The sequence below is a fragment of the Amblyomma americanum genome, chromosome 2 (assembly GCF_052857255.1).
Source record: "Amblyomma americanum isolate KBUSLIRL-KWMA chromosome 2, ASM5285725v1, whole genome shotgun sequence".
Taxonomy (NCBI): Eukaryota; Metazoa; Arthropoda; class Arachnida; order Ixodida; family Ixodidae; genus Amblyomma; species Amblyomma americanum.
The window spans coordinates 88,170,046-88,192,156 of record NC_135498.1 but is presented as its reverse complement, the minus strand read 5'-3'; the positions used below and the strand labels follow the sequence as shown (position 1 = coordinate 88,192,156).

At 47.2% G+C, this 22,111-nt stretch overlaps 2 protein-coding genes across 5 annotated transcripts in view; one reads left to right on the top strand and one right to left on the bottom strand.

Moving 5' to 3' along the window:
- The window catches only part of LOC144119863 (uncharacterized), an 89,871-nt gene extending 83,621 nt beyond the window's left edge, over positions 1–6,250 (bottom strand). Inside the window, exons 1-3 of the mRNA XM_077652384.1 lie at positions 6,116–6,250; positions 5,100–5,269; positions 712–1,010 (exon numbers count right to left, since the gene is read on the bottom strand). Of these exons, the coding sequence (XP_077508510.1) occupies positions 712–1,010; positions 5,100–5,269; positions 6,116–6,133 (487 nt within the window). The 5' untranslated portion in view covers positions 6,134–6,250. The remainder of the gene's footprint in view (positions 1–711; positions 1,011–5,099; positions 5,270–6,115) is intronic.
- Positions 6,251–6,514: 264 nt separating this feature from the next.
- Positions 6,515–22,111, top strand: part of LOC144121578 (cholesterol transporter ABCA5-like) — a 101,223-nt gene continuing 85,626 nt past the window's right edge. For 3 of the 4 annotated variants that reach the window (XM_077654865.1, XM_077654859.1, XM_077654858.1), the window contains exons 1-2: positions 6,537–6,737; positions 20,068–20,133. In XM_077654865.1, the coding sequence (XP_077510991.1) occupies positions 6,633–6,737; positions 20,068–20,133 (171 nt within the window). In that variant the 5' untranslated portion in view covers positions 6,537–6,632. Of the gene's footprint in view, positions 6,738–20,067; positions 20,134–22,111 lie in introns of all 4 variants that reach the window. The other variant, XM_077654863.1, reaches the window with a different exon arrangement.

Genomic DNA, 22,111 nt, shown 5'->3' with positions numbered 1-22,111 from the left:
CACCTAATGAGGGAACCTAAAAATTCTATTTACAACTAAAGCCCAGTGCTTATGTTCAGCTACCACAAAAACGACACTGCACTAAAATTTTCGCCGTCTCAGCAGTGCCAGTTACTGGACAGTTACCACTCATGCAAAAGCCAGACTGCGTCACTTTCTAACACAAACGTGTACTTTGTAGGCATCACTCATCAGCTTCTGCAAACAAGTGCTGTCGGATGGCGCTTCCTCTCACATCCAAGCGAAGCTAACCATTGGATTACCAGAATGTGCGTGCCCAATAGTACTTCTTCAAAACCGAGTCAAATATGAATAAGATATTGTTCCGGCCGAACTGAATATATGAACAGAGTAGCTAAAAAAGAATCAAATAGTTTGCATCAAACAGTGAAGCACTAAGTGCACTGCTTTCGCCAAGTTATGATGCATCAACATAGCACTAGAACTAATGGAGTTCTAGCAGAGTTCTCAAACTGTTTGTTGTATGAAAATGAGGCATTTCTTCATAACAGTTATTCAAAAACTTAGGAACATATTTTCAAAGTTTTAAACGATTTTCAACTGGCACCGAGTGATTGATTCACAGAATCAATTAGGAGAACATCCGATTCAGTATTCGAAAATTGCTCATTTTCACACACTCTCAGAAATAAGCCACTGTGCTGACATGCGCACACACACTCAATCACACAGAAATGCCGCCAGCTGTACTTGCCTGGTGGTTACCTCCACCACAAAGCTTTTCGAGGCGGTCCTGAGAGCACTTGCTGATAGTCAGTTCCTGCTCCTTTGCAGCATCCAGGATCTCTAGCAGTAGAGGACTGTGCTCCAGCCTTTCAGAGTTCAACAGCTTTTTTTCGCTGATGTACAGCTCATACAAGATGCGCCGATGTGCACGTAATGCCAGCAGCACAGGGTGCAGGCCAAACACACGCTCATCGCCCAGGCAGGTCTTAGGCTGTTGGTGAGTTGTTGACTCCCGATGCTTCTTCACGAATTTCGGAGGTGGCCTGTTAAAGCAAACACATGGTAAGGTGTAGTATTGGGCCATGAACTTCTATTCCTGTTCCTTAGTACTGCCACAAGTGCTGTGAACAAAGGCACAGCCGTGGACAACAGACCAACAAGGCAGTCCAAAACAAACTGTTTGTTGGGTGAACTTGTATCCGCAGACAGAAAACAACCCAACAGCAGTGATGGCAGAAAAATCCGCTGAACAGTTGACAGGTTAAGGATGCCAGTCACTCTCAGCAAATTTAAAGGCGGCAAAGAACTTTCGATATAAGGCACCTAAAACCCTGACCGCCATCTCGAACATCACAGAAACTGTTGCGTGCAGTTACTGTAGTTGAGATAAAGCTCTTCATGTCGCACGTGGCAAACAGACTGGAAAGTCCACATGTCAGCAGTACTGAATAAATAACAGAAAAACATTAGACAGCTTTGTTTGGTTTGCTTTATTGGTGTTTAACGTCCCAAAGAGACTCACGCTATGAGGGGCACCGTAGTGAAGGGCTCCGGAAATTTCGACCACCTAGGGCTCTTTAAGGTGCGCTGACATTGCACAGTACACAGGCCTCTAGAATTTCGCCTCCATCGAAATTCGACCGCCGCGGCCGGGATCAAGCCCGTGGTGTCTTTGTGGTCAGCAGCCGAGCACCATAGCCACAGAGCCACGACGGCGACTTTACGCAGCTTTGTGATGACATAAAAGTTCCAGTATTTTCCCATCAAAAAGCATTGTGCAGGGGCTTGGTACTACACCATAAAAGTACCAGGAATGCATTCAAAGAGCGGATAAAGTGCACATAGTAACTACCCCAAGTAAAATTGAGCACCCTGCTACAGTACAGGCAATACATGCTGGTTAGTAAGTGCTATCAACAAAAGTCATCAGGACGCGCAGAAAGTGAAATAGGCACACAGCTGCCATGTCTGCCAATTAATTCCCGATTTCACAATACTTTACCGAAAAACACCTGAGCCGAGGTTTTCCCCCAACAAATGCTGCCACATGCCAAGTTAACAACCAAGATATATTAACATGAGTTGCTGCTCTCACATCCCAAGAGTTTTGTTGGTGACAATAGAGATAACAACACTCGTCTCACTCCATACAAATCATGCTTCACAACCAGAAGCAGTATTGTGCATGAAACAGAAGTGCATGCAAGGTAATGCACTTGCACAAAGGTTAATCGTGTGTTTGTTGCCGCCATCGTAATATCCCCAAAGCATGAGAAACAACAGTCTCTCAACACGTGCCACACATTGCATGTATGCCTGAAGTACAGGCTCATTCAGATGCACTCTGCAACAATGAACCCATGGCTCAAAGCTCTCAACTTAAGCACAGCTGCACAGGTTTCCCTGCTTCATTGCTGGGCACAGACTGTGTCGGGCAAGACGGTTCTATAAATTTGTTTCATAAAGCAGTATTTACTCATTAGCAACCACCCAAGTGCAGCCAGTGGCTACAAAGAAAAGTAATTCAACTTTCACAGAAATGCCGCAATTAAAAGAAAAATTCATCTTGGTCTAGGGTTTGAATCCAAGGCTACCGCCTGTCCAGGGCAGTCGTTCTACCAACTACGCTAACTAGGACTGCTAGCAAGTGGTAGGGCGAGCCTTCCTGGCCTTAGTTGGTAGAGCGACACTCCCGGCAGGTGATAGTCCCGAGTTTGAACATGAGATCAGGACAAAGTTTTCTTTTAACAGAGAAGTTTCTGTGAAAGCTGTACAGCTTTCCTTTGTAGGCATGCGCTATGCTTGGGTGGATGCTAATGAATAATTTGTCCTTTATTACAAATCGACTCCACTTTGGCGGATTCCCCAAAGTCAGTGGACTAAATTCATTTTAGCGAGACTGTGGAGTCTTCACTGAATGAGTTCTTGGGCAAGTAGATGACCAGCGGAAGTGCTGATGTTGGCAAGCAGATGGGATGGAGATACGAAGGAAAAGTCCCCGCAATGTGCTAACTACAATCGACAAATACTAACACAGGAAGAACAGCAAAAAAAAAAAAAATTAAAAGCCTTTAAAGGTGCACTAAAGAGTATTCTGAGCTTGTTTTGGTCCGAAACCCTTTTCCCAAGTATTTCAGACCAGGAAAGCAGAGCACCAGGCCAGAGGAAATCTTGTACCCATTAAGGTACACGGTGGCACTGGGGATCGAACCCAGCACCTCCTGAACGCAAGGCGGATGCTTTACCACAACACCATCGCTTAGGTCTCACTTTTTAACACGAGAACTTGATCTACACGCTCCGAGCAATCTTTGGAACTTTGAACTTTTGTCCTGTGTGACCGATTTCCTTATAAAATCGAGTAAAACATCCCCTCCCCCCCCTTTTTAACTCGGCTCCAAAAGTAGGAAACGTCAAACGCATGAAGTGCCTTTCAGCCAGTCGCACAGTGGCTTCGCATTTGTTTTGTTTTTTTTAGGTTTTCGTGAATAAGTAGTTTCAGTCGCAGACAACATAGCCGCAAATTAGGCCCACGGAAATAAAAACACATGTGGATTCTTTTATTAACGTATCACTCCGGCGATGGCAGAGCGGCAAGTCGCCATGCATTGGCCGACTCCTCCTACTTTCGGAGTTCAAAAAAAATAAAAGGCGGGAGCCGGGATATTTAATTTGATTTAATAGGGCCACACAGGACAATAATTCATAGTTTCTATGAATTCTTGAGGCGTGTAGCGAGTTGTCGCGGTAAGAAGGCGAGCTCAAAATCCTCTTCAGTGCACCTTCATAGTTCACCGCATGCCCTAGAAAAAAAATGTTAGCCCAGCATTGTGCTCCCTTACCAAAAGAACACTCACTTTTTTCTAGCCCTTCTAAACCCCTGTGGCTCTACCTCTGCTTCCTCCAACCACTTAGCAAGTGGCAAGGAGTTGAATGCAGCCACATTCAAGATTGTGGAGCAAAACATGAACGTGAGTTCCACACATGCAGTCATATTCCACTCCCCATTATGTGCAAAGCAGAGGGTAGAAGCAGAGACAGAACCACAAGGAAAAATACCAAGGCCAAACTGGTCAGAATGACAGCAAGGGGTGTGTGGACGTTCTTTTGATAAACGCTGCATAGTAGTGAACTAGCGTTTTTGGCTACGGCATGAGGTGAAAGTTGAGGCTTCTTTTGACCTGTTTCTGCAGTTGGTATGGGTCAGCCTGCCTGCAGATAGCTTCAAAAACAGAGGCCTTAAATGTCATATGGAAGACGACACTTTTCACAGACCATTTCGTGAGGCTCTGGAAGACTACAAAATATGTGACAACCCTGCAGCCTCCTTGGTTTCACTTGATTGCATCAAGTGCTTGATAAAAAGATGAAAGAGCAGGTGAATGTGGTGAGGCAATGATGCACAAAATGACAGTACAAGATGGAAACATTTCCCCTTTTAATCAGTAGAAATGCGAACTTTAAATTAAGAAACATAAAGTAAACTTCTGCACAGATAAATACGAAATTGACGTGCTTTCATGACAATAACACCTTGTTAAAACCAAAAACTAGGTGCAGGCTTCACAGAAGCAAGCATAACCAATCACATTTATCTTCGAAAGAATCCCAAACAGCACCACGGATCTGTTGCGACAGCCTAATTTATTTGAAGCAACACATTTCACAAATTCAAAAAAAACTCTTGGTTCAGAGCGTGCACTATGCTGACAAAACGGCATGGAATTTTTTTAATGACGCCAGCGAACGAAACTAATGCCACATCCAATGAGCAACAATATTGAAAGGCTGCAGGCTGAAGTGCGTCTCCGACACGGCCTGCTACTGATTACATGACACTAACTCACTGCCCCAATCGAAGTCTTGAAAAGCCGATGCTTTAACTGACAAACTCGACAGCACTAATACGACGATCAATACAGTTTGTTTGCGCCATCCCTGGACCGTACAAGACAGCACAACTGCATACAGTTGTGGCGCCAAAAAAGAGCACTGCAAGACAAGGCCTGACAAGGCACCGCTAGTCTCCGCTCCAGCAGCGGACTGTGAAAGCTGAGAACAACTCAACTGTCAAAATTGAGCGCTGCCGAATTTCACAAGGACGACGAAAAGTGTCGAAATATATGGCAAACCTCTGTTTCTTGGGTAGCGGATGCTTTCGTTCAAGCTTTGCGTGTATGGACAGAAGGTCGCCGCTGACCGAGTCCCAGTCTTCCGGGTTCGATTGTTGCGAGTACCAAGCGCTCGCAACGGGCCGAGAATTCAGGCGACATGCCGTCTTCAAAGTGTCTCTCATCCAAACCTGGACAAAAAAACAAAATGGATGGCCCATGAGTGAGCGATACAGCCGGTTACTAAAGCACGATGCGTAATAAGCGGTAGAAACGCTTCGCGCAACCACGTGGGTTCTTCACAGTGTGTCACAACCACTCGCAGGAGTCCCCGAGAGTGCGGGGAATATCGGCATTTGAGGCTTATACCCCTGTCACACGGGCACTCTAAAGGCACTTTGAACTAATGCTCCTTTACGCTCCCAAAGGAGCACTACCGCACTACTTCAAGGGAGTTCGTCCGTGCTACACGGTCGCGGAACGACCTTCGCAAGAAGTTTTTAGCGCCCTCATCGGCGAAAAGCGTTATTAAAATTGCAAACCTCACTGCACATGTAAATACAGAAATGTCACATTTTTTTTAGTAAATTAGTTTTATAACCGTATTATGTTAAAGCAACGCAATTTTAACTGCAATAATGACATGATTTTCCAAGTACAGAGCATAACATCACAGTGCTGGCCACACTGAGCCGTGGCTACCGTGACGCTCGTATATCGGAACGAGAGTATGGCGTGGTGAGACTGCCACAAAACAAATGATCTTATATTTTAAAGCACCACTAATCTTACGAAGTTAATTTATAAAATGAAAATTGAACGTTTCTTTTCTCAATTTATTTTTGCTGTTAACTCGCTGGGAGAGAGAGTACTCCCTTGAAGCCTCAAAGGACGAACTCGAGCTGCCTTGTTTCGAAGCTCCTTTGAGCTAGGTGTCCTTTGGCGCGTCCGTGTGGCAGCGCGCGTTCGTCCTTAGAGTAATGGAGCATTAGTTCAAAGTACCTTTACAGTGTCCGTGTGACAGGGGTATTACTTACGGCAAGTGGACGTGTCATCGTGAAGGGTGAATAAACTGGTATCACCGCGGTGTCAGAGGATAACTGTCGGTCGAATGAAACGGAGGCAGTGCTGGCAGTGCAACGTGCAACCCAAAAACCAAAACACCGCTCACGCTTTATGAGTTCGACCGCAGCGCCAATTTGGTGCAGTCGATAAACTACTGAAAAAAAAAAAGGAGTACTCGAAATAAACTAAAACTGACAAACACGCAAAGATACCATTAATGTAGTCGTATAATTAGTGGTGGCGTCTTTTCTTATTCTCAGCGGTGATTCGTGTTGAACTTTAGCATCGAAGCGAATTTCCCCCCGAGTTGCTCTAGCTGCCGTCAGTGCCGGTTTCACTTTCCCTCTGTTTTCTGCTCTATCGACCGGCGCATGGAGGAGACTCCTGAGCAGTCGCCGGTACGTGCGATACGTGATAAAATGACGTGTAGGGCAAGCATGTGCGCCGCACCGTTATCGCGGAGTTATTGAAAGCTCGGCGATATCAACCATGCCTATATCGCATGTGAGCATCAGTTGCTCAGGCAAGGAGCAGACAGCGGCGATGTCCAGCGCTGTGCGGGCCACCCGGGATGAGATTATCCTGGAAGACTTGGTGAGCGACCATCAAGCTAGCGCCTTCGCTTGCCCTTACCGCGATGATCGTCACGCCACTTAGGATTTAGCACGGCGACAGCATCTGGCCCACGGTTTCGGAATGCGCGCGATTGTGCCGCCCCTTTGCAGGCGTCCCAGCTGCGGTTTGCGCGTTGGCAGGTTGTGCGTCACAGCGAAAGAAGCAAAACTCGCGCGAAAATTGATCACGACCAGGTGCCGGCATAGATATTCTTTCTAAATCGTGCCGATAAGTTTCGCTCGTATTATATGGATAATTCCCATTCGAACAATTTAGAAATAAAACTACGCCACAGTGTTCGTCCTGAGCAGTGGATGCCCAAAAACTGCCAGTCAGTGCGTTACGGTATATTTAGCTGGGTCGAGCGACGATGTTTTCAGTTGGTACAGTTGAAATCGATTATCATACTCGATCATGTTCACCTTTTGAGCCTCGTCGTGATGCTGGCAGCGGACGTATTTTGAGTATGACAATTATATTCCAGGTGCCTATGAATGAATTTTGCACACGCTGAAAGTATAGCACTGGTCAACTTTTTGGCGCGGGATAAACGTTGTCTTCCCACATTTATACTGCAGTTGTACATTTCGCATTCTTAATTATAAACCATGTGATGTGGCACAGAAAATTTGTGGTATATACGTGCGTATAGCACTTTTCGAGCTTATAGTTTCTCTTTCATAAATTTCTCAGCTCTGTTGGATCAACTCCATTTTACATCGCATGCACACTATAGCACTGCTACACATATATATATATATATATATATATATATATATATATATATATATATATATATATATATATATATATATATATATATATATATATATATATATATATATATATATATATATATATATATATAAAGTGTTGCGGTCTCTTATTTCGTTATTGTTCCCTTCTGGCACCACATAAACAGAGAAGAGGGGGTGAGTGGGAGAAAGAATGCCGGCGCAGTGTGCAGAGAAGAAGCCTTTCTTCGGGTGTCATATGAACCCTGTGTATAGTTTGCGAAGGGGTCTCCCAAACAAACGTACCTTATCCCGTATCCACGAAGACGCACCTTGTTGGCGCCCTTATCCAAGTTTATTGGATATGTCCAGCTTCGGTTGAAGATGTGATGTATCGGCGAGGTCCTCGGACTAATTTATTTTTGCCATTTAAAATACGTTGCAGCGTCGGTTGATATATGCATGCAGTACTTATCCATTACAGAAGCATTTATCAATGAAGCCGATCGAGCATAGTAACCTCAGTACATGGGCATTTCTGCATCCGCCTCTATTGAAATGCGACCGTTTGAGCCAGGTTAGAACCGAATGTAGAATGTAAATTATGGTGCCTAAAAAATTCCTGAAATGATTTTGATGATCACATTTTAATGCAACAAAGATGTAGAGGTGGTTTTTTCTGAGTATTTGCGTCAAATTTAAAAGTTATTCGTGGACCCTATATAATTTACAAACCGCGTATTTAAAATTTTTCGCTCGCAACTGATTAGGGTGACTCCTTACAAACCGCGCGTTTTTAGCCGGCCCTCCAACTATCAAGCAAAGCAGGGATTCTGGCGCGCCTTAATTATCATTGGGCGTGCCCGTGGCATGGGCGAGAGGCGGCGGGGCGCAGTCCTGACCTTCCTTATTCTTTCTGGAGCGTCGGCGTGTATGCATGAGTTGACGAGGAGCATTATTTTAATCGTCAATATCTTCGGTGCTAATGAAGCGAAATTAAAAAAATTTCGCAGTTCGCTGACGAGTGATGGTGTGCCGATTACTCGTGCGCTTTTCCAAGCCTAAGTAAATATCGTTTCATGGTCCCTGTAACGTCCCGATGCGACATACGATCTATGAGAGACGCCATGGTGGAGGACGCGGTAGAGGAGGGCACCGGATTAGTTTAAACCACCTTGGGTTAATTAACGTGCGCTAAGATCTCACGGCACTCGTGCGTTTTTTTTTTCCACTCGCTTCCCCGTGACCTTGGCATCCGCAGCCGGACGCCAAAGCCGCTGAGCCACCGTGGCGGGTCGAGTTCGAACGCGTGACCAGTTGTGACCAGAAGCAAAAACACTGCATGCCACTGAGCCGTCGCGGTGGGTAGAATTAGAAAGTGGCCGCTCTCCTACTCTTCATATTTACCTCTTTTTAGAGCGAGAGCTCTACTCCTAAGGCTACAACTTTTGATTTCGATGCGGATGAGACAATGACATTCAACGCCTCACAAGATCAAACCGAACTTAACTGCCTGCTGGTATGGCCCAAGCTATGGCAGTATGACTACGGGATCATATGACTATGACCATTGGGTACCTGACCTTGACCCTTGAAGTTTGATTTGAGATAGTGGAGGCCATGGTTAACAGAGCTTTCGCTTGTATAAATATAGGTTCAAGCCACGTTGAAACCCAGCCATTTTTTCCCGTATGCCTTGTGAACCTTTGGGCGACGTAAAACGTTGGATTGCGCGAAAAAGCAGCATGATTTTGCAATATCCGCTCGTACGAGAGGATACTGCTCGTTGACACGCCAAACTGATTAGTATTATAAAAAGAGTGCGATTAAAATTGTCAAAGCATGATGTGCATGCACCCGGGTATAGCGTTTCCCCCTACACACATCCTTTAAAATTTGCTCTGAACCTCTTCTCAGCAGGCACGAGGCGAGCCTCAAATTCTTTTCAGTTTTTCAACAGCGAACGAAGCCTCGACAAACGGTCGGGGAGCTGCGCTCAGGGAAGAGGATGCGCTGACCGTGGCCCTTAATTGCGCATTGATTCGTAACGACCGCGGTTAGATGCTCGCACGGCACGTGCATGCAATTCCCGATATGGAGGCACCCTGCACATTCCTCCTGACCGGTTGCAATTGCTGTCACGGCGCAGTTTTTGTGCCCGTCTCTTTCCTGTCTCACCTTCTGCGTCCGTTCCCGTTCAGAGGGGCCGTTCAAACCATCTAAAATCTTAAAACATGCACGAATAAAATGGTTTAAAGCTTTCGTTCAACGATTGGTCGACGCTGCATATCCCCCTCTATTAACCACGGGAGTCTGCGAAGACTTAATGAAGAAAGCAAAAAAGTTTTTGGTCAGTGCGATAAACAGGTAGGGCAAGAAAAAAAAATCCCCTACAATAGACTCTGTAGCATCGCAAGTTGTCACATCATTGGAAGAAGGTGGCTGGTTCCTAAGCGCGACGCCAATGTGTTTTCGGCATTCAAGTTAGCAAAGACCTGCGCACTCAGCAAGCGGAAGCAACGTCAGTGCGCTAAGAAACACGTGGCTAAGTACACGGAATGCACCTCCCGAGTGTTGTATAGGATACTCATTCAAGTGCGGAAAAATATACACATGTCAAACAGGGCGATGCTATAATAGCAGGGCCATATGCGCACAACGTGTCAAAGAGCAAGGACTCGGGAGGCCACCCGGCTGAACACTGGACTAGGCGTAAAACTGCCACCCTGACTTCTGCGGAATTTGTTAGTAGGTGTATATTTGGTTGAAGATGTTGATAGCCAGCAACTAATAGCACACTCTAAGATTCAACACGTGTTGAGTGGTACAAACATCAGTTAACAGTTAGCAATGCTCACTTTTGCTGGCTAGATTGGGAACTGGTCACCTTTACATTCAGTCATTTTAAAAAAAGCGGGCGGCAGGATTGAGCGAGAGATCATCGAAGCTTATTTCATCATGCAAGCTGGGGGCATATATGTGATCACGTCGTCTACTTTTCTTCACCACGCTAAGCTAGAATTTCTTAGTGGGCCAGTGTGAAAGTGGTAATTTTTACGTTTTATTTAATTTTCTGTGGCTTTTGCGGTTTCAGGTTCTATTTTTCTTTAGTTTTTGTGATCATATATGCAGCATGTTTAAAGGGTTTTACTATAACATGCATCACCGTTTTTAACGAACAGCCCTTTAAAGCAAGAGTTTTGTGTGTAAAGTTTCCTTAGCTTAACTGTATGCACCTTTTTTAGCGATCTTAATTATTGGAATACTTCTCATTCCTTCTGTTTTATTTCTTTTATCTTTTTTTATCAGTACTCTTTTCCTGGGTAGGGCGACGTTGTTACCATGACAGCCGTGAGTTGCATGGAAATGTCTTGCTTCAGGCATGATTTTTGGTTTATTCCTCGTGTACTCCATGACCGCGCTTGATGCGTGCGTGTTTGATATGATATCTGATAAATGTGGTTCTGTGCATCAGCCTTCCTTAAGGTACGGTAACAAGGGATCCATGCTGGCAATAAAATTTAGCTGCTAGAGTTGGCGTCAATCCTGTATACGTGTTGTGTGTACTTTGTGCCGGCCCTTCGCGCCAAAACATTTAAATTAGGGACATGTACCAGTGAGCTAGCGCAAAGCAAAGTGCAACTTATGGCACTTTGCAGCTGTTGCCTCTCGCCTTTGCTCCCCGCACTACTTGGGGTTACGGCGCCGGCAGCGACGTACGACGCCGTGCAGCCCCGGGAAGCGTGGCCTCAACAGCTGTCGCTGTAATAAACGAACAAAAAAATAAAGCTCGCCGATTTCCAGTTCTCAATTGCTACAAAGCAACTGATAAGATATCCATCTGGGGCTCTCCAAAACTCCCCTGTGTCCATTAAAGTTTTCGCCACCACCAGTCGCAAAAGTACCGCTGCGCAGGCGGTGAATCGGGAGTATTAGGCCATTATTAGGCCATTATTAGGTTACCGGGGAGTATTAGGCCACAGCCTTTAGATAGTCCCAAATTTTTGTACTCTCTTCACTCGCGCCCTTTGTCCTGCAGTGGGCGCAGTTCGGTTGTCGATGGCGATGCTGCTGACGGTAATGGTGGCGTACGCCGACGCGGCATTTACCATTGTAAGCGTCTGACAGCTTGCCCAGCAGCCGTGCAATACAAAAATACGAGGAAGTCCATCCACTTCGTGTGTCCCTGTCTAATCACATGTAAGCGGGAACGGCCCCGCGTGGCGACCGCATTTAGATGGAGCTATAGGCTAAATGAAAAAAACGCTCATGTGGTGTGCGATTTCGTGGCCTTAAACGACCCCGAGTGGCCGAAATTAATCCGGAGGCCTCCGCTGCGCTGTGTCTCGTAGACCACATGGAGATCAAAACTATCGGATCGGTTATGATTTACGGCTTATGGGGGTTTAACGTCCCAAAGCGACTCGGGCTATGAGGGACGCCGTAGTGAAGGGCTCCGGAAATTTGGGCCACCTGGGGTTCTTTAACGTGCCCTGACATCGCACAGTACACGGGCATCTAGAATTTCGCCTCCATCGAAATTCGACCGCCGCGGCCGGTATCGAACCCGCGTCTTTCGGGTCAACAGCCGAGCGCCTAACCACTGAGCCACCACGGCTAAATAGGCGAGTTCTAATGAACTAGGTCCTAATGTACATTGTTCTTTTTGCTCTCCACTTTCTGTTTGACCGTCATACTTATTTCAGTGCCAAGTGGGAGTTTTGAGAGCCACTTGTTAGCTTAATTCTGAGTTGCGTTGCTCACAGTGGCCCACTTGACGCCAATCGACAGGCCTGTGCATTTTCTTTTTCGTTCTCTTGTTGCTGCTACTATATATATACACTGACAACGCTGACAGCGTGCGGTAGTGGACTCGAAATAGGGTGTTGTCCTTGGAGCACATATACCTTCCGCGCAGAGTCACGTATTCCGACGCAGAGTGCTGATTTAGGATCGCATACATATATTCAACCGGCAGGTGTCGGAACAGGTTTAAGACAAAGCGCAAGCTCTCAATTCAAGCAGCCTGGAAACAGGGTGACGCGAGATGAAGCAGGACGAAACTCTTTTTTAAACACATGGTATGGAGGTTTGCACGTTTCAGAGCTGTAATTAGTGAGTGAGTGAGTGAGTGAGTGAGTGAGTGAGTGAGTGAGTGAGTGAGTGAGTGAGTGAGTGAGTGAGTGAGTGAGTGAGTGAGTGAGTGAGTGAGTGAGTGAGTGAGTGAGTGAGTGAGTGAGTGAGTGAGTGAGTGAGTGAGTGAGTGAGTGAGTGAGTGAGTGAGTGAGTGAGTGAGTGAGTGAGTGAAAAGCTTTATTGAGCTCTAGATCCGCTGGTCTTCTGCGGTCTTCAGATGGCTTCGTCCATCTTCTTGCACAACGGTCGGTTGCCCTTAGTCCAGGGCTCCGCTGGATGCTGCTGCCAGTTGTGCTCTAGATGGGCTTCTTCATCCTATCTGCTGAGTGCCTTCACAAACATGCAAGAACGTCTCATGACGTAAATATATAGTTAAACAAATGCAGGGCAGAATGCGTATTTGAATAGAAATTACGAGTTATCTAACGCGAAATTTGGGAGATATTTGAACACGGGGAGCAAAAGCAACCGGTTTGGAAGGGTATACCCATGGAGTCCCGTATTGTCACACAGTTCTCGAAAAAGCTAACTGTACGAAGGAAGCACAGTGAGTGCCCTCATACTTTCAATAGCACTTAAGCTGCAATAGTGATGCGTTTAAAAAAAAACGTAAAAGACAAGTGTGCATTGTAATGTGCGTGTGGTCTCACCAGAATACATGCACACACATAAGCGCAGTCGCAATTAATACCCTTGATGGATCGTATATTCATAAGGTTAGAGAAAAATGCAGGAATAGATCACAGAGTGGTGCGACATCACTATACAGGGTCATGTGCAGAGCACCACCTGTACACGCACTGTCCATTGCATGCATGCTTATATGCGCGCATTGTTCTGTCAGCGCGAGGAAATGCGGGGCCAGCAGCTGCGCGCTCTCCTAGAAGCGGAGGAGTCTCGGCCGCTGTTGTTATTGTTCGACCACAGCGAGCCTCCGTCACAGCCCGAAAAGGTGTGCGTGCAGCACGAACGCACACGTCGACCACTGAGCTAACTGAGCTGGATCGCTGTCGGCCCGTTGTGTCGCTTCCGATGCTGCTGCTGCTGGTGTGGTATGGCGTATAAATGTCGGAATTCGCAAAGCTTACCTCGGCTGTCGCTTAATGGCTATCATGATCATGACCAGCTTAATTGCCAGCGCGGGCTATAACTATAAACCGACCATAATTAACTTGATAGCGCATACCCGTCGGTCCGGTTCCATGGTCGTATACGATTATGAGAGCTAACGAGCGACTGCATGTTGCACCGGGAGTGCAGAAGCACGTTCAGATCCGTATCTGTACCGGAGGTTGTAGCCGAACTGTATACATGCTGTGAACGGATTCGATTCGTGAAGCGCAAAAGACCGACCTCATGGCACCATTACTTTCGCACTGCATAACGGTATCGGTATCGACGCAAGTGGGGCAACAGGCACAATGCGCAGTGGCGTTATTTATTCATTTATTACGTGAAAGGCTCCATGAATGGGGCATTACATGAGGGATAGGCGTGACTGATTACAAGATGATGGCCTCGATCTTTTTGTTGAATTGGACGGGGTTGGTGCGGTGTACGGCTTCCGGCAGCAGATCGTTCCAATTCCGAGATGACTTTACAAAAAAAAAAAAGATCGTAAACGAGACGTAGTTCTTGCAGGGGGAGGGTACACTTGTTGTGGTCGATGCGGCTGGAGATAGTATGTGCTGCTGATATGATTAGACGTCATCTGATGACATCAGCGAAGGTGTACGCTTCTGGAAAGCAGATATCGCCGATGAGGGTTGCATGCATCGAACTGCAGCAGTGCCTTACGCCGGTTTGTAGGGAAAGTGGGAAAGGGCCGGGCGCGTGAATTCTGTCGTCTTTGCGCCGGCCTGATTTTCTGACGCACTAACAGCTGTCGAGGGCGCCTTTTCCAACAAGTGGAGATGTCCGGGAACGTTGGCGGTCAGCTACACTGACCCCCTTTTTTTTTTGCCTGGTATATAGCACTCACTTCCGCGCGCTTGCATCCCTAAACACTGGCAATTCTTTCTTGACAACCGCTCGCTATCTGTTCCGAACTCGTCAGAGCCTTATCAACAACATACGTGGTTATAACTTGTATAGGCTTCACTTTTTATTTTACGGTGGCTGGTTATCTGGCCAGCGTGCATACTGTCACGGCTCACCTTGTTTTGATCAGTCGTTGACCGTTGGCCAACTGCTGTGCGGTTCCTTTGAAGCGATTGACAACCCATTGAAACGCGTTAAGGCACTACAGCACACATGCAAAGGCCTTGCCTTATACTATAATAAGGCTTTATATAACCAGAACTGTTCTTTTTCGTTTGTTTTTTTTTGGTGGGTGAGCTGAAGACATTCACAAGTTCCCGTGCGGTGCCTTCAGCTTTGTGCAGCGGACAGCTATGCACTTTCTTGAAACGCACTTTAGGGCAGAAATCGAATTTAAGCCGTTTTCACAGAAATCTTTACGGGCCACAAAGATAGCATGAAACTAGATTTTAGTCAAAAATGAAGTTACTTGGACATGTTCGGTTAAACCAGAAATTTTAATTTTACTTCGGTACCGAAGTTCTCGAGGGAAACTTTCGTGCTATTATTGCATATACCCCATCGCACGTCAATACGCGTACTGATAGCGGCACATATGTTAACCTAGCTTTTAGTGAAAGTACTTTGTCTTCTTGATTTTCGAGTCTGAGTTGACGTTATGAGCAAAGCGCGTCAGCGCTTTTGTACCCGTGAAAGCGTGAAAGACGGGTGTGAGTGCTTATGCGCTACAGTCGGATATAACTCAAGAACGAAGCGTCTTTTCCCCGTCGAAGGACCGCCTTCCAGCCAATGGCGTCGGCCGATTCCCATGAGCCTGCTAGCGTGACAGTGCAGGGAGTAGCTGATTAAAGGGGATAGCCCCCTCCCTGCATTGTCACGCTATCGCGTTCATGAGACTCGGCCGACGCCATTGGCTGGAAGGCGGTCCTTCGACGGGGAAAAGACGCTTCGTTCTTTACAGCTGTATCCGACTATAGCATCGACATGATAATTCAACCGCGCGGAAGACAGGTGTGAAGGCGACGGAGGTACATTTTTGAACGGAAGGTACGTGTTTCGAGGCCCGGCTTGCTATTGTTTCCGGTGTTCAACTTTTGCCAGCGTCAAATCACTGCCGCGCTCAAAGGCCATTCATGCTCCTGTAGCATCGGTATAGACCCGAAAGCGAACGTATTTATTGATCGGAAAATTTTCTCATAATTATTTCGTGGCACTTCTAACGCAGCCATTTCGGGATTGGCCACTTTTTTTTTTAATTCAGGCATTGTGCGCTAAGAAATTCAAAATCGTTAAAACTCGGTTGTCGGTATCTTTAAATCAATCATATCTGTCCTTCTGGGTACGCTTGGCTTTATTATGCGTTGCAACGCATAAAGTCATCCATGTAGCATGCAAGGTCTTCAAAGCGTCTATTTCAGAGATAAAACGAATAAAAGGGCCTTTCGACCTAAAGAAACGCTTTTAAGAGGTTTTTTACTGCCTTAAACGATCTGTCTTAAACGATATGCCTAAAAGAAAGGAGATGGGCACTATCTCCACCCTCTATAAGATATCTTACAGGAGATAGAAGTTGTGGCGGGAAAGATAGCGGGAAAGATACTGGCGGTCTTTTTGGCCTTGTGGTGAATACGGGGCAGAAGACTGGCTCTACGCTAGCCCTAGTTAAGTCATCTTACAGACGACAGAAGTTCTGCCAGGAAAGCATCCAATTTTGTTGGCCTTTTGGGGCTCGTGCGCGGGGTACCATCCATGCCGTGGATGGTACCCGGGTGTACCGTGCACCATCCACGGTGCGCGGGGTAGGAAACGGGTTCTATCACTGAGACATATAATAGCTAAGTTTGTGCAGAAAGGCATCTAATTCTTACCGGCCGTTTCCGCTCGGCGTTTTTCTCAATCCCGACGTTGGCAAGCGGCAGCGGCCCTGCCATCGTTGCGGCCTCCTCGGTGCACGCCTGTAACGGCGCGGGCTCTTCAGAATGCCTGCATCAAGTCTGATTCTTGGTATGCAGATTCCTCTTCCTGGTGCTAACTTTGGAGGCGCCCGTGTTCGCACGTGACCCTCACCGCAACTTTGCCGTGTTTCAGCGCCGGACTCTGCGTCACTTGTTCGGCTTCTCTCCTGTACGGAAGCCATTTCTTGCACCTCCGTGCCCTCTCCCAGCTCTTCGCGCCACCTAGCTGCGTGCGGTGTTAACCTGCGGACTTTCATCGCCGCCCGGCATACTCGTTGCGCAGCGGTCTTCGCGCGAACCTTCGCATGCCTGCAGTCCTATCCGCGTCGCATATAGGCTACAGCAAGGACCGGTGGTTCCTTTGCCCTTGCGGTTACCTCGCTCCACGGCGGATATCGCGCGTTCTTCCTTCCCTTAACAAAATGATCTTCAAAGACACTATCGCTTGCCGACACATTATTACTCTTGTCTATTTATAGTCTATGGGCTGTCTATGAAAAAAAGTCCCCTAAAAGTGTGTGATAGACTGTCTATAGGATTTTTATTGCCTATGAACTAGTCTATAGACTATAGACAAAAGTTTATAGGCAGTTTATAGGCACAGTTTATAGACTGTGTAAGGAACTTTTTTGTAAGCACTTCGCCTCACCGCTGCGCGGTGGTATCCAACGGATCCTCCGACGCTGTTAGACCTTTCCCGCCGTGCAGCGACCATCGTGCGTGCACACGTCTTCCCACCATCGCTGTACGTGCACATGTGGTGGCTTCTCAGCGATCTTCCCGTGCTCGTGCGGCGTTCCCACAGTTCTGCGCCCAGTCTGCGCGCCTCTGAGTGTATAGATACCATTTCCTAGTGCTCCCGTCCGACCTCATGGAACTGAGGCCACCTCTATACGTGCGCCTCGTCGGTTGCATCCCCTTCCATGGAGCTGTTGCAGCTGCAGCTGCAACAGCTCCTCCATGGTGCCTCCACGCTTTGCTGCTACCTGAGAGGAGCTGGTAGTGGTGGTAACTCTGGTGATGGCTCGTGCTTCTTGGATTGGACGCAGTGACTCTATAATGTCTCCGAGGGCTGGGGTCGCTGCAGCAGATGAGGTCGCCAGTCAACTGTCGCATACACCACCGGGTGTGGGCCTCGAGGCCCCTCTGCCCATTCGGGTGTCACATTGACTTACCTGCCACCGCACGTTCCGCCACCCGTTGTCATCGTCATGTGCCAGCTGCGGTGCGCGGTGCTGTGTGTGCGTCATTTGACCTCTCAGCCATGTGTCCTGGATTAGCATTTTCCTACTTGCTGCTTGTGCTCTTGCGCACCAACTCCCTCCCTAACCTCGTTCTCCAACTCCGGGTTAAGCACTGCTCCTTTTGAAGAGGAGCAGAACTGTGAGTCTTCGTGCCCAATATTATCGCAATACTCCTCCTATCTTGTTCGCATGTATAGTTCTCTTCTTTATTCGCTTTTTTTATCAAGGTTGTATACGCCGAATCTACTTTCGGTCATGCTAAAATAATTGATTCGCCGTGCTAGTCTCCTCGTCTTCCCTATAGGCGAAGGAGGTGCGCACCTTTTATTTGCACTGGAGCGTCGACTACTTTTTTTTTCTCAGAGAGGAAGCCGCCATATATGCACGCCAAGCAGGGGGCGCATCCCACATCTGAGTCAGCACAATTTCGACACATTTCCTAGCGCGTTTTTTGCTTAATTGTCCTGCTTTTATGTTGTAGCCTATTCGTCAATAACTTCGCGGCTTATACAAACTAGCGCGGGATGAAGAAATAATCGGTGTGCCACACAGGCTGTGAAAGGAGGCGGGATAGCTATTGTTCTGCTTGCGCGTCTTTATTAATTTGAAATTGATTTAGTCCCGTTGTGCCATATAGGCGGTGCAAGCAGTACTGTTTTTATTTTATTTTTTTGGGTTGCACATCATCTAACGAATGTTTCGCGACATAACAAACGCGGGCATACATGTTCACGTCGCCAGAAGTAGTACGTCTCAGGAGATTACGAACGGAATCTTGAGTGTTTGTATCTTAAATCTGTTTTTTTTTTCTGCTGCACCATTCATATGCATCAGATTCTGATGATGCGATATTTTTCGGATATGCTGTTTTTTTTCCTCTCCTTCATTTAATGAAGCAGGTCAAATGCTGCTTGAGCCGTTTGTATTGAATATGATATTTTATTCGTTATAACAAAAAGTGTTGTTCTGATATTGCTTCTTTTTATTTACGCAGAGCAGCAGTAGCTGATGCCAACATCAAGCTTGCAGCGTGCAGCAGGGTTATTGTGCAGTTCACAGTGCAAGCTTGATGTGGGCCCGTAGCGCTGTAAAGTCGGATACAACTCAAGAACGAAGCGGCTTTTCCCCGTCGAAGGACTCTCTTCCAGCCGATGGTGTCGGCCGATTCTTATGAGCCTGCTATCGTGACAGTGCATTATCAGGCTAGCAGTTTCATATGGGAATCGGCCGACGCCATTGGCTGGAAGGGGGTCCTTTGACGGGGGAAAACCCGCTTCGTTCTTGAGTTGTATTTGACTATGTAGCTCCTCTTCCGCTGAACAAAACGAACAAAATTCGTGGGTACATGGCTTGTGCAAGTAGTACTGCAAACATCTTCAAAACTACCTGTATTCTTAAAGAAAAGGTCTCGCTGTGACTCATTTCTATAGGCGTTTGTTTGCGACGCTTGCGAGAGGTGTTCTGTAGACTACTTTTAGAAGTTTCTTGACTACGCCTAGAAGACGGTTTCTGAAACGTTTTTTGACCAGGATATTAGACGAGCTATGTGACTGATTTAGGACGTTGGCCAGCTGAAAACGGGATTTTCCCTGCACATTTTCTAGCCGTTTGTCTCGTTTCGGATAGTTGCGTTCAAGACTTCTATCTCAGGTTGTGCAGCCTGGGAAGGGACACTGAGGAGCACAAATATAAGTTGGCCTATATTGATCTATTACCGCCTTCTAATCACAAAGAGACCACTCTTACCGAAAACGCAGGTTTTGTAACTATAGAAAAAGGAAGAAAATCGAAATACTGGTGTCGCCATCACCGGCGAATTTCGCAAGTGAAATGCATCCGTCGACACCAATTTTTTTGACGCGGATCGCAGAGGCTACGCTACAAAGCCTTTCACTTTAAAACTGTTATCACGGAGTCCTTTTCGGTAAGGACACCACTAATTTTGAATAAAATGGCGGGAAGCTTTAGAAATCAAATTTGTTCTCGGGGATAATGCGTGTTTTGCTACCAGAAAAACGTTAACATAGCCAGAGGAAATTTTATGCTCACTGTCGACTAAAGCCATTTGTCATGCGGGAAAGTCCGGGACACATTATCCGCTGTTTCAGGCGATCTAGTTTCTGTGCGCGCTAATCGGCTGTCGCCTGTCGGAGGAAGTTTCAAACGCGTCCTTTATTCCTTTGTCTCTGCATTCGCGCAGGCCCGGCAACGCGAGAATGGATCGGCGGTCACACCGAGTTCGGATTCGAAGCGGACTGCCGACAAGGTAAGCGCTCGCCGATTTCGCTGTGTACAGCGTGGACGGAGCGTTTCTGCAAGCAGCAAGAACTCGTATAGCGATGTATAGAGCGGCTGTAATCGGTGTAACAGGACCGCAAAAAAAAAAGAAGTTGGGAGAGACTTAAGCTCCGCTTTTAAGGGTGTGACGCAAGAGCGATTCCTCTTGCCCGCGCAGACACGCGTACACTGCTTGCTCTTTCACAATCGCAATCATTATGTGAAAGACCAGACGACACACATATGAAGCCCCGCTTTAAACCAAGCCGTAAGAACGTGTCTACATGGCATAGCGGTAGCGTGTCTGACTCGCAGCCCAAGGGCCCTAGAGTGAGTGGTTTCTGAAGCGCCGCTGGTGTGGCTGGCGCCATCTATGGGAACCTCTTGTAATCGACTAGTGATTTTTCCGTCACGCTGACGGCGACGCCGACAGTGGCTTTTCTGCGACACGGGGCGTTTCATTTTTAATTTACGCTTTAGCGTAAAAGGCGAACCATGTTCGCAAATTGATACGTTCGGCAATTTACTTGCAACGGATACATACCTCAAATGCGGCATGAAGGGATAGATGTTCGTATGCCATCTGACGCTGCAATTTTCCCCAGCGGTGTTTCTCAATACACCTTTGTTTTGTGCAGCCGTCGCCGCAGCTCATTTGGCAGAGCACCGGACGCGAAATACGGAGGTCGTGGGTTCGGATCTCACTGGCGGCATGCGCTTGTTTTGTAGCGATAGCTACATTACGGTAGCATTTCGAGCCTTCAGCGGGGCGGCGCCGCCACGCTGTCACGTTGTTCGGAGCAGCTGCCGGCGGCGCCGTGGCTGATCACGTGGTTGGTCAGGTGACCAAGTTCCACTCGGCCAGCTGTAGCTATCGCGTCACTCCAGGTTTAACCAGAGCTAAACCACCGCCAATATTTTTTCTTCTGCTTTCTAATCAACTATCTTTAAAATAATTACCCATTCATCTTCCATTGATGGAAACCAAAAATTTAAAAAATATATATCCTATGCCGCTTAGTTTCGGCGACTGTTGGCTTCCGTCGTGTACAGGCGCGGACATAAGTAACCGGAGCAACGGATTTCGTTGTAAGTGCAAACACGCTTTCCCTGTAGGGATTGAAGAAACATTGCTCGCCCGTGAGAAAGCGCACTGGCGTCCCCTAACAGTATGCACACACCATTGCTGGCAATTTCAAATAGGCAGCGCGTGAAAAAAGTTGGAAGCCAATAGCGTGCTCCGTTTACTTTTGTCCACGCCTGTACGTACTGTACGTTATAACGAGCCCCTCTTTTCGCTTCCCTTGTCTGCTCAGTAGCTAACGAGGGCCTCGATTCTGGTATTCATGATGCCGTAGGCATTAGAGGGTTCTCGCACAGCTTCCGCCCTCGCAGGATCGGATCACGTTCCTACATGGAACTCGCGGCAGCACAGAACGTACTGCGTCCGCCGCTGGATGGCACTGGTGGAAGGCACTGGTGGAAGGCACTGGTGGAAGGCACTGGTGGATGGCACTGGTGGATGGCACTGGTGGATGGCACTCGTGGATGGCACTCGTGGATGGCACTCGTGGATGGCACTGGTGGATGGCACTGGTGGATGGCACTGGTGAACACTACTCTCATGGTTCGGTTACAGTACACATAAATACCCCCTAAAACAGGTGATTGCAGAACCGTCACTGTAGCTCAGTTGGTAGCGCACCGGACGCGAAATTCGGAGGTTGTGGTTTCGGATCCCACCGGCGGCATGTGTTGTTTTTTTATTGTTCCGCTTTTCTAATCAATTATCTTTAAGCGATAAAATATTCACTAATAATATCCCTTGATCAACAGGAGAAATAAAAAATTGGCGATTGTTTAGCCCTGATTAAACCTGGAGTGACGCGATAGCTGGCCGAGTGGAACTTGGTCACGTGACCAACCACGTGATCAGCCACGGCGCCGCCTGCAGCTGCTCCACACCA